The sequence below is a fragment of the Strix aluco genome, chromosome 3, assembly GCF_031877795.1.
Source record: "Strix aluco isolate bStrAlu1 chromosome 3, bStrAlu1.hap1, whole genome shotgun sequence".
Lineage (NCBI taxonomy): Eukaryota > Metazoa > Chordata > Aves > Strigiformes > Strigidae > Strix > Strix aluco.
Genome location: NC_133933.1, coordinates 43,132,324 through 43,145,363, shown reverse-complemented (window position 1 = coordinate 43,145,363; position 13,040 = coordinate 43,132,324). Strand labels below are relative to the sequence as shown.

The window sequence follows — 13,040 nt, the reverse complement described above, 5'->3', positions numbered from 1 at the left end:
ATTCACCAGCTTTTCCAAGACAGAGGAGCTGTGTTAGTGTGAGGGGGGGTGGGGGGGTGTTGTTTGTTTGTGGGTTTGGTTTGGGGTTTTTTAATGCCTTCTTCAAATTTCAGCTGTGCCAGGTCAGGAAAGATCCTAGTTCTTCCCTTTTTTTCAGAATACAATCCAAACAACTGTATTTAAGGTTGTTTCCTTAGTAAGGATAGATGGAGGAAAATGAGCAACTGAAAAAGTTGTTGAAATTATATGAAGTACATGAAAGAGAACACTGAAGAGCACAGGCTTTTTAAAATTGAAATTGACCTAAAATAGAAGTGAGTACCATGGTATTTCTGTAATGTACATACTGTTTGTCCTAAAGCAAACAAGCATACAGCTAATTTCTTCAATACAGACTTTGTCTTTTAGCCACTTGGCAAGTATTCTTCCATCTTATTTTTAATTTGTGCTATAATCACCATGATTATATATGCCAATTGCATGAATCTGTGTGGCAACTAGAACTGAAGCACTTCCATTCATCGGGACCTTTTAACAGAGGCCAGCACAGTTCCACTCAGTGTTAGCTTTTATTTCAATTTTGGGCAACTAGTGAAGGGAGGAAAGATGTGCCTAGGAAGAAACAAACATTTTTTTTCTTAGCATGTTTGTGCATACAATTAATTTCAATGGCAAAGCAGTAGATACATTAACTGCATGTTACTGGTCTGTTAAATATAGTTCAAATCACTAGTGATTTAAATTCCATTTTTGTTTATAAATAAGTGTTTCTACTTGTGTTTTTAGACAGAGCTAAAGTTCATTCCCACAGGATTTAGCTTCACTTTGGTACCTGCCTGGTGCCTTCATAAAGTCAAAAGGAATAGCAGATAGCAACACTGAAAACCAGGAAGGAAGAAAGTTTCATCAGGGTGGGAAAAAAATCCTTTTAAAAGATCAAGGCCAAGACTGTTCTAAATTCTTTGAACTAGCTCCTTCTGAATTTTCATTCTCTAAGGAGTCATAAGGGTTGTAGAAAGGAATAGATTTTCAGGGCTACTTTTGTTTGGAGAAATACTGAGTTTCAAACAATAAACCAAGAAATGTTCATCTGTGCTAGCTGCAGAAGCTCTCCAGCCTCTCAGCTAGAGAGGGGCTATCGTTTTAGCCACATGTTAAAAGGAAATGAGTTAATATTTTCTATCAAAATGTTCGCTTCCTCTATAGAAAATGTCACTTGTCAAAAGTATCTTTTCCTCATTTTACACAATCTCATAGGAAGCACCTTGTTCAAATACATTCACATTTCTGTTTCTGTGTGACAGATGTTGAAAGGATAAGCTGTTGTCTACTGATATAAGCAGGAGAGTGGTGGTAGGACATCCTGATTTTTAATTATTGCTGTTAAAACTAATTCCTTGTTGTCTTTGGGCAATTTACTTCAACTTCTTTTGTTTGATATATCATTTAGTCTATGAGCTGGCAAGGGTAGCAGTAGTTATTATTTCATATGCTAGGAAGAGGAAGAAAACATTTCAAGTTTAACATGGTGTTTGGGATTATTTTTTCTTTTAATGCTTTAGAACAGTTATCATCAATAAATCAACATAACTATGGTGTGGGTGTCTGTAAAGAATATCTTCTAGTTCTGATTGTTGCTGGTCTGATAAAAGTTCTGTCCTTTTAATCTTTCATTTTGCATTTAACTCTTTCTGAGAGAAAAGGGCTTGATTAAGAAGCATCCTTCTAATGAACAGATGCATTCTCCAGATATATGTCTCCTCTAGAGTTCCCTTCTTTGTCTTTCTGGTACTCAGAGAATGCCAATTCTCTTATTTGGTTGCCAAAGGAAAATACAACTTGCATCTCTAGTGTACAACTCATTGTTCATCTAGAATAGAATAGAATATTTCCATTGGAAGGGACCTACAACGATCATCTAGTCCAACTGCCTGAGCAATTCAGGGCTGATCAAAAGCTAAAGTGTGTTACTAAGAGCATTGTCCAAATGCCTCTTAAACACAGACAGGCTTGGGGCATTGACCACTTCTCTAGGAAGCCTGTTCCAGGGTTTGACCACCCTCTCGGTGAAGAAATGCTTCCTAATGGCCAGTCTAAACCTCCCCTGGTGCAGTTTATATTATAGGATATGCAGTATTTTTTGTTAGACTGGTATGGCTGGAAATGGTTAACAAGTTCTTCAGGTTGGAAGCAGAGATGGAGTTGTCCTAGTTGGTGCTGACTTTGCCTTTGAGTTTCCCAGCTGGTGGTGGCTTGTCACCCTCTGCATGCTTCCCTGGAACTCTTCCCTATTTATCTAGCCTGTACTTTGTATGCTTGTCTGTGAGGACGTTTTTGGAGACAGTGTCAGAAGCCTTACCAAAGTCAAGGTAAACAGCATACATTGTTCTCTCCTCCTTTGCTGAGCCAGTCACCTCTTTGTAGAAGCCTATCGAGTTGGTTAAACACTATTTACCCATCATAAATCCACGCTGACTACTCTTGATGACCTTTCTCCTTCATATGTTTGAAAATGGTTTCTAGGATTACTTGCTGTATCACCTTCCAGGGATTGAGGTGAGGCTGAGCAGCCTGTAGCTCCGGGAATCCTCCTTCTTATCCTTCTCCAAGATAGGAGTGATGTTTTCTTTTTTCTAGTCCTTTTAGCAGCTACAGAGGTTGTGGAGGAATAATTTTGGGAAAATCTTTTTACTTTAACAGAAATATTTTTCTGTGTATGAAGGAAAACCTACTTATCCTCTAAGGCATTTTTTCTGTTTTTCTGCAGTTTGAATTCTTCTAGCAAGTAAAATGAAATGTTATCTTGCATATTTAGCAAGTGTGTATTTCACTTATTTCAGTTGTATATACCAGGACATAAGACTGAAGAAAGCCTGGTGAAGACAGGTTTCCTAAAATGCCTTTTCATTTAAAGGAAAGGATAGGAAGCTGCTGTAGGTGGCTTGTCTAAGCTCTTCTATAATACAAGAGTGCTTGCTGATTTTTGGCTTCACTATTTAAAATATGTGAGCTAAATCTAATGAGATGTACATAATGAAGCTGTATTTCATCTGTATAGTTGATAAGTTAAACCAGCAGTATTGCCATGCTTCTAAAAGCTGAAGATAGGAAGTATAAGTCCTGTATAAGTACCGTGTAACTCTGCTGCTAAGAGTTACCTTTTTTCCTGTGAATATACATCTAATTGCAGCATTGACTAGATAGAGTTGCATGTTCACAAAAAGGGAAAATTGACCCCTGCTGAGAGTAGGTGGGGGATTAGGGTTTTTTGTTAACAAACCATCTGCTTCTGTGTATACTGAAGACATGTTGAATGTTTTCTTGGAAATAAAGTGACAATCTGAGTCAATAGAGAGGTTCTACTTCCATCTAATTCTTGTAACAGTTAATCTATCTGTGCATATTTGATGTGGTACCATCACTGACAGAATTAAAAGTTGTTCTGCCTTTATTCCTCCCTGGTTTATTTTTATTTCAGGCAAACTATGATCTTATGTGACAAGAATGCTTTTGTTTTATCCATGGATTTAAGGGGGCTAGTGGGGGTGGTTTCTGTTTATCTTTTTGTTTTTCTCATTACCTCAGCTGTAACACTGAGCACTGCTGTAAAGATCAGCTGTGCTATTGGTCAGGTAACTGGAACCAATTATAATTGCATAAAGATACAAGTTTATAGATAGGTTTTTGTATGTATATATGCTTTGCTTTAAGATGTACAATGGGGCAGTGGATTACTGTTTGAAAGAATTTCCCCATACTTTTAAACTATCACTTGGCTAATATGATTCTTTATTGGCTGGCATGAAATACAAGTTTATTTATCTATTATAATATACATCATATAAATGCTTTTTCTGATTTTATATTTCAGGTCTAAAAATATTTGGAGGGAGATTAAGTGGTTCAACAAGTAACGCTCTAATGGATGACAGAGAATTTCCACCAAATGATCTCTCAAAGGACAGTCTTCCTGCTGACTATAGGGTGGAAAGTTTGGCATCTCGTTTGGTTTCTTCAGCTGATGAAAATGAAAATCAACTTGACAATGATGGAAACGAGGTTCTGATCAGTAGTAGCATTGATATGGGACAACAAGATAAAGGTGAGCAGGACAGCATCAATAATAATGAGAATATGGACAGTGGAGACTGTACCCCAAGCTGTAAGGAAAGCAACACTGAGAGGAGGTCTGTAGATGTCCATATGGACCCTCAGCTGGAGGAAAAACCTATTACAGAAAAACAGCCAGGTGGAAAAAGAAGTCCAAGAAGCAAAAGAAGCTCCAGTAAAAAATCTAAAGGTACTTTATAAAAAAATGTTTTTTGTTCTGTTTACTTAAAATAAAAACACTGTTGTTCTAATCTGTGAACTATTAAGAAAGATATATTTTAATTGTCATACTAATGATTTTTAAAATTTCACTAAAGGGTTGGGTTTTTTTTCAGAACTGTTATTAGTCCTAAATCAGATTCAACTCTAGATGTTTTCACCTTCTGTATTTAAACGTTGGCTCGTAGCAAATGGAACATATAAAGGAAACATAAGTAGAGGGACGTGCAGTTTCAGTATGGAAATTTGGCTGACTTCCAAATCAGAATAGCCAGAAATTCAGGCAATATGCTTTTGTTCATTTGAACATAGTGCTCGAGTGCAAGATTTTGGTGTCCTGGTGCAATGTCAAGATTTGAAATCTTGTTGTGAGTACCAAATAGCTTGATCTTGGCCTGCTGTTGTCAAAATTTACTTATATTTTTCAAAGCTTAACAGATTGTCATAGGATGTGTATTTTGGGTAATGAACTGTTCAAAAATATGTTTCTACCAATTTTTGATGTTACTTCTCCTTTAGATCTTTCAGATATGAATTGGATAAGGAAAATATAAATGTTTATTACATGTTCTTACTTGAGATGCTTTTTCCCTTTTTGAATGAATAGGATTTGTCCACATCAACATAATGTGTTACTAGGTTTTTGCCATAAATCATAAAGCTTATGTGTCATAGTGCTGCAAATGTATTGATTAAAATCAGTGTGTTTCATCACATTGGTATCTTCGAAAGTTACTTGGAAGAACTGAATCATGCCTGCTTGTTTTTCCATGCTTTTTTATTTAAAGACTGAAAATTTGGGGAATTTGGCTACTTAAATTTTATTTTTAAATTATCTATTTTTCCTGCTAAATGGCAAGTCTTCTATGGCCTAATCTGAAAACTGATGATGATCTTAAAGGATTATAAAATAGGCAAAGAAGGGAAAGGAAGAAAGCCTCGTGTTCCATATCTTGTATGTATAGACAAAATCTGGAAGAGAAAAATTATATTTTCTAGTAGAGATAAGAGGATCCTGAAATCTGTCATTATAGAGAGAATGAGTTCTCATTAAACGATGCAGAAAGTCATTAAATATATATTACAACTGTAGACATAATGTTTAAAAATAGAAGAAAATACTTAATTAAAACAAGATTGGCAGAAGTAATTGAGGACGAGTCATCTGTATGACGGGAATAACAAAAAACATGTTGATGAAATGTGATACAGACGTGTGGGCAGAGGTATCTGAAGCACGACAAGAGGAAGAAAAGGAGAAATTCACCCAAACACTGAAAGTTAATCTTCACTTGTGTTTTCTCTGGGTTAGTTTGTATTCTTGTTGATAAGTGCAATCAACCGATGTAGAAGTACCACAAAATGAGCTGTGCACAGTAGATGGCAGTTTTAAGGCAGAAAGCAGAAATCCGCAGTATAGAAAATTTCATGGAAAAATCTAGAGATGTAAAGTACCACAACAGAGAATGTCCTGCCTGCAAAAAACACAGTTTTGTTGAATTCAACAAGGAGTTGAATTTTTGTTGAATTCAACAGAGTTTTGTTGAATTCCTATGAACGAACTCTTACTACTTTATTAATAAAGAACCTTGACTGTTATAGAAGGAAGATCAAAATATAAAATTACATTATATCTCCCATTGATTACGGGCTAATTTACATTTAGCTTTTTAGAAATTCTCACATGATGGTTCTCCTGTTTTCACACAATGCAGTGACTGTGTCACAATTTCTTAATGTTGCAAACATCTTTAATTTAGTGGGAATCTTCCATTTAAATTTTAACACCAGCTGTTTAAAACAATTCCCGAGTATCCCTCTACATAAAAGAACAAAACTAGCTTTCTTGTCTTTATACCAACTTGGAGGTAAAGGAGAGAATTATCAAACCAGAGTGGAAGATCCCTGAGAGAGTGACAGCAGAGCACCACACAAGCAAGCTGGAATCACAAACTAAATACTTGCATGGCATGTGTTATGGTGATTTTTTTAAATTTATTTTTCACTATTGAGAAATCATGAATGAGTTACTTTGACTCATAGCTAAAGAAGAGATTCATGAATCTTCTTCTCTTTCCCTGTAAGCAAACCTGTTAGGGTCACTGTCAAATGTTGCCATTCTGGAAAAGTTGACATTTGACTTAAAAAGCATGTTGTTCATATTCCTTCTCTTGCTAGTGACTAAAGCAATGAACCTGGAACATGGAAAAGTACATTTTAGTTATTTTTCAGGACTCGCTCAGTAGAAGATTGGTGATCATTAGAGAAGCCAATCTTCTGCTCTGGAGATATGTTTTTACTTTAGAGGAAAGAGTGAGTAAGTACTCGTACTTGCAATGTGTTTGAAACTCTCTAAACATTGCTCACAAAGCATAAACAGTTGTAAGTATTTGATTATTTTGTTTCTGTATATGCTTGGAATGTGTTGGAGCTAGAATTATCCTAGCTTCTACAATCAGTAGACTGGAATGCAAGATTAAGAATCACTATATCTGGTTGAAGATTCACCTAGTTCAATATCCTTCTCATGACAGTGGCCAATAGAGGATGGGTGGGTACGAGTATAAGGACAAGGCAAAGACGTAATGATTTGTTCATGTGTTCTCCTTGCCACCAGCAGTTGTCTATTCAGGACTTCCCCAGGTGGGAATTGATAGATTGTCATAGCTTACAGTGAATTTGCCACCTGACTTGCAGTTGTTTTTTGAGTCCATTTTGGTGTCATGGAGTAAGCAGTTCCAAGATTTCACCTATCCGTTGTTTGAAGAAACACCTCCCTTTAGCTGTCTTGATGCTCCAGTAGGCATATTCGAGTGAATTGACAAGCATATAGCCTCCAGATCCCAAATTTCTCTCACATTCTTTTTGCATACTAATAATAGTTTTGAATAGACTATGATTATATCTGTTTAAGGAGGACACTGGTGATCAAAGAAGTGATGTAAGTTTAAATTGACAAATTTAAACTTTGGTGATTATTCATACTTGGATTCCTTGTAATGAATCGTACTAACTTTAGTGCAGTTGAGATAGTGATTCATGAAGTGTCATCTGCTTCAATGTATTTTTGTAAATGTGGACTTCAAATTATTCCTGTTCTCTGAAAATAATTTCATCTTTTTCCAAAAGATCAGTCCTGGCATAACTAGTAACTTAACATTGTAAAGTCATAGTGTATAATTCCTTAATGTGGCATAGCACGGTAACTTGCACTTAATCATTTTTCCCCAAGTTAAATTCTGAAACATACACTTTTCCTGTAAATTATTCAACTTATTTCTTGAAGCAGCTTGAAGGTGGGGGAAGAAAGTGGAGTAGTTAGGATGGATTTGGTGTTGCAGCAAGTGAAATATATGACTGTAAACTAGTCAAATTAAATGAAAATTCAAGCAATGTTATTTTATTTAAGGTTCTGTGCCACACTAAACAAGATTTTGAGCTTGCTCAGTTAGAGTTATATCTTTACCACCAACGCTCCTGTCCTAAAATCTCTTCTCTTAAAAATGAAATATTTTTTTTAAATACTTACTGGTTGGGGTTTTTTTTTATAGTTCTTCAGTGAATCAGTCTGAACCAGCTTTCTGGTACTGAGTACCAAAGAATGTTTAAAAAAAGAGATTACCATATGTTTTCTGTACAAGAAACTTCTGTTACTGGTGACTTAAGCTAATGCTACTGAATGTGAAAATTAAAATTCAATTAAAAACCAGAGGACAATATACATAATTTTATTTTGTTAGCAAATGCCTCGTACTTCAACCTCTTACTCATTCGCAAGCAGGTGGCAAGAGCATCTTAATTTCATATACTTGCAGTACTGACAAAGCAAAGAAGAGTGAGACATACTGAAAAACGCGTTTGTCACTTTTATTCACAAGGTCTGTCAAAACTATGTCTTTTCGCAAACATGAACTTCTATGAACTCTAAGGGAAATTTTGAGGAAGTTTGCTTCTCCTCATGTCTTAGGAAACATTGGCACACCCAACTGGGCATAGAAGATGTCAGTTGAAACCTCTGTGAGTCTGGCAGGGCAGAAACCTGAACCCAGCTCTCTGCCACATTCCCAGTGAGTGCTCTGGCCGTGGGAGAATTGATATCTTCTGTGTTTTTTCACATTTATTTCTAGTATGGAACCGAATATCAATGTGTGTAGTAAATATCAGTGCTTTGCAAAGTGAAAAAACTTAATCCTTGCTTCTTAAAATATCAGAAATACATGTAAGATACCAGTCTTTAGTGAAAAAAAAAACACCACATCTGCTTTGGACAGACAGTAAGATTGATTGTTTCCAGGAAAAAGTAATGTTGTGTGCCATTTTGAAGAACATGGAGGGGGAAAAAAAATAAATAGGGTGTTACTGCCTCAAGAAAAGTTCTTGGTTATAGTGCCACTAAAGCACAAATGCTGTTTTGTGTTTAAAATAGAACAAGATAGAATTAACCTGAATGGCTGTAAGGCCTTGCTTGAGAATCAGGGGAGTAATTTGAGGGCAGAATTTGATTCCAAGCGAGTTGACAGATCAACTACATGTAGCAATAATAATGCAGTTTATAAACTATGTGTTAGCAACAGTACCACAATAACATTAAAATGAAGATTTTTCATGATAGTTGCTATTGAGCATGATTCAGTCAACATTCGTGTTTTGATATGACAGGTGATTATTAACTGCTTAATAAAGTGCAGTTTGAAGTGGCTTTTTTCTGAGAGGTTTGCCAGAACATGTGGACCCTCTTTTCTGGTTTCATGATTATGTGCTGAGCAGAAAGCTGTATTTTTAAAGACAGCATTAATTCCATCTCTAAAAGTACTTCCTGGTTTGTATCTTGCATCCAGTTATGTCTCTTGTTGCTTTTGGTCCACAGCAAGCCCAGATAAATACTGGAAGAGCAGAGACATGCATTAATATTGAAAAGGCAATTTTAAGATACACCCAAATTTTGTGGCAGTAAGCCCTGTGAAAATAGCCACTCACAGATATTACTAGTACTCCTGACCTGGATAGTTTACTTAATAAAGAGTTTAAAATAACCAAAAAATAGAATGGTGGAGCCTTCAGTGGACAAGCTAATGCCTTTCTTAAACCCTAAATCTTAAACCTGAATCATCACTATAGGGCTTCAGTTGTGATGAACACAAGGGGGTCTGAAATATGCTGAGTGCCCAAGCTGTAGAAATGGCTGAAGTGTGATGGTTACTTGAAACAGTGTCCCCACCTGTCCTGCTTTTAAATGATAACATGATTTTCAGAAAAGGGATGTAGCTGAGAAAGAATAACATATAATAACTTGAGTTTATAAAAGTTTATTGTGCACATTTCAGTGGCCAAATTCCCTTGTTTAAAAAATTATGAGATTATTTTTTTAAAAGTTCAGTCCTATGTAAATGTATCAAAGTCAATGTTGTTTTATCAAAAAAAACTTGTTCGTTAATTGGTGGAATAAGCTGTAGTTTTGTGGTTACTCCTAATACTGTGTGTTATAGGAAGCCATCATTTATTGCTTTTATTCTCTGATCTTCGTGAGAAACTTGTCCAGTCTGTATATGGGTAGTTGATTTGTCCCATTGCTACTGCCTGCTCTACACATTTTCCCTAATCTCATTTAACATTTCCTGAGAACTATCATACTCATGATCAGCAATATACTACAAATACTGCATTTCTAACAATAAATTGTGGGATTTGCACCCAGAAAGTTTTTCCTGTAGTATTTTTATACTGTTATGCTTTACAAATCCTTCATATATGTTGCCAGTCTTCCACGTGCATGTCTGACTTTTTTGACTTCTGTAAAATTTGAGACAGGCAACAGTGGCCTGCCAGAGAATGTACCATGGAGAACCTAGTTTTCTACCTGGCAAGATGTTCTGGAGGCTAAATTCAGTTTACACATCCTTGTGTCATTGTTACCAACATAGATCACCACTGCTGGCTCATCCCCTGGACTCCAGGGGGGTGTCTTCCTTTCCACTCAGCAGAGCAGACCTCCTGGACATCTGTCCCCCACAACAGAATCCCCCACTGTCATCATCTGCTTCTTTCTGTTCTTTAAGATCCTGTTGTCACTGTGAGGAGCCACTGTTATCTGAAGAACAGGTCCATTGTCTCTCCTTCCTTTGTTGCCTGGGACATGTCCCTGTACAAAGTCCTTGGCAGGAGTGAAGAAACAAACCAAGAACCTCATTCACACTCTTCTCACCTACCTTCTTTTTGCCGTTTTTGAGAAAAACTGTTGCAAACAACCCTACTTTCTGTCTCTGATGTGTTACAATTCACTCTTAACATAGAAGTTTGTTCACTTGGATCTAAATATTGATTTTTTTAGCTGAAACTGTAACACCAGTCACAACAGTTTTTATTTTGGGTCATCCTGGTCTCTTACTAATAACTCTGTAGAGCAGTTAGGTGGTTTTTTTTTTTTCCTCAAGTTAAAGTCAGGTCCCAGTTAGAAGTGTACAGAAATACCTGATGTATGTTACTGTCCTTTTTCAGGTAGGTGAGCTGACACTGAGACAGATCTATCGCAACTAATTTTGACAAAACCGGTATTTTATTTACTTGCAGGGATATTATTTAAGATACTAGAGTTTTATTCATAGCTTTTGTAATGAAATTTCCTAAAAAAGCAACTTGATGAAGTTTTGAATCCTAACTTAAGTACTTGTTCTTTTTAAAGGAGTTCCTCCAGTGGGAACCACAACAGTCAAGGAGGAAAATACTCTTGTTACAGATACAGATTCTGTGCATGCTGAAGGTGCTGTTGAAGCAAATGAAAACTTTCACCAAAAAGAACAAAAACAAACGTTGCAGACTCTTTTCTCTTTGCTCCGTGAAGAGGTTGAGCAGATGGATTCAAAGATACTGCCCCTGTGTCTCCATCAGGTACTTCCTATGATTCTGGGGTGTTACACACAATTTTGGTTTTGTTTGAGACCTTTTTTTCATTGGGAAAAAAATGCATTAATTCAACATATGCCAATATTCATATCTGGACAGGGTATTTTGATGTATAACAGGTGGTTAAGGCAAATATCTCCTCTAAGGTCTTCTAATATATGTTATGACTTGAAAGTATATTCTGCAGTTAAAGAAAACTCTTAAGGATGGGTTTTCTAATTCCTCAAATTCCAGTTTGGCAGGAAGATTTAGGAAAATCACTCTTCAACATACTTAAATATGGTTTGTAAGACACCGTATAGATACAAGACAGCTGATATCTAAATTACATTTTAAATCTGAAATTATTTTTACTGTTGCAGACTTCTTTCTAGCATTAATTTCATGCATGAATGCTAAGATTCAAGGTTTCTTTGTGTATACTTTTTTTATAGCCCAGTTGCCACACCTGCAAGACCAAGGGAAATACTGTGTGATTTGAAAAGCAGTTTTTTATGCTAACTGGCCAGTATGTTTCTCTTTCTGGAGATTATGATGCAAGATGAATATGTTGATAGGACTTGACACAGTATTAATTTATAGTTTAGCTGTGTCAGACTAACAGTGGACTAGAAGACTTAGGGTTGACATAGCGCTTAGGGATATGGTGTAGTTGAGAACTGTCAATGTTAGGTTAATGGTTGGACTAGGTGATCTTCAAGGTCTTTTCCAACATAGATGATTCTGTGACTTTTTGTTTGGCTGTAGTGTCTAATGTGGGCTATAAATATATATATATATAGATACTATACAGTATGATTTGACTTAGTTGCATTATCTTTATTGTGGAAAACTGGATGATTGTGATATTTTAAACTTCTGACACTCCTTCATTCTTACTCTCTTTGATATAAATAAGCAATTATATTTGAGAAAGAGGTTTCTCTTTAGTATTGCAAATTATAGATAATTTGACATAGAATTTTAAATTATTTTTTTAATCTGTGTTTGAGTGAAGATATTTGGCTTGTTCCTTAATTTATTTGAAATTTAGCATTAGGGTTAACCATTTGTACTTTTAGCCATGCTGAATTTGGTGGTTAGGGCAAAAACTTCAAAATGCTTTGCAAACATTAAGGCATAACATCGAACAAGATAGAGGTGAAATCTGTTTGCTGCTTTTTAGATGAGGAAGCCAAACCCTAAGGGTAGCAACCTTTTGAAAGTCATACGGGAACTGTGACAGAACTGAGAACAGAATCTGCATTTCCAGATTCAAACATGTAATCAAACACCATCTCTATTTTTCAGAGAAATATCAAGTATTTTGAATAGAGTGTTTTGAAAGAAAGCTAACAGAACTTAGAGGGATCATAACACACTTTTTAATCTGGCTAAAAAATAAAGGATTTTAAAGATAGGATTCATGATTTCATGTAAAGTGAGTCTATTAAGAATTTTTTTTCATTTTCCAGCGAATTAAACTGTCATCTTCAGTCTTTTTTTCAGATTGCTAATACAGCCTGGCAGTAACTTTCTTTTATGCCAAGTCTAGCAAGTACTCTTCTATCACATTCTCTTTTTATTCTGTATGACAAAATTCAATGTAAAATAAAGAGCTATGTCAGATGTTCTGGAGTATTAACAATCCCTATTGTTAGTGGGAAGCCTATATTAAATATGTAAAGGCTGTGGGATATTAGGGGCTGTTCTAAGGGTTCACTTTTAATTAAAATAGGATGTAATTTTTTACCTGTCTTGAATGGGATTCGTATGATTTGTTTAGCATTTGTTACAGAATCTGAGAAGTACTTTTTATACAAAACATAGAT

The 13,040-nt window shown here is 35.7% G+C and overlaps 1 protein-coding gene across 11 annotated transcripts in view; it reads left to right on the top strand.

Moving 5' to 3' along the window:
• CNST (consortin, connexin sorting protein) overlaps positions 1–13,040 on the top strand; it is a 52,894-nt gene that overhangs the window by 10,403 nt on the left and 29,451 nt on the right. For 6 of the 11 annotated variants that reach the window (XM_074818322.1, XM_074818326.1, XM_074818325.1 and 3 more), the window contains 2 exons: positions 3,872–4,300; positions 11,009–11,214. In XM_074818322.1, the coding sequence (XP_074674423.1) occupies positions 3,922–4,300; positions 11,009–11,214 (585 nt within the window). In that variant the 5' untranslated portion in view covers positions 3,872–3,921. Of the gene's footprint in view, positions 1–2,272; positions 2,370–2,419; positions 2,557–3,613; positions 3,633–3,871; positions 4,301–11,008; positions 11,215–13,040 lie in introns of those variants that run through there. The other 5 variants (XM_074818327.1, XM_074818329.1, XM_074818331.1 and 2 more) reach the window with 5 other exon arrangements.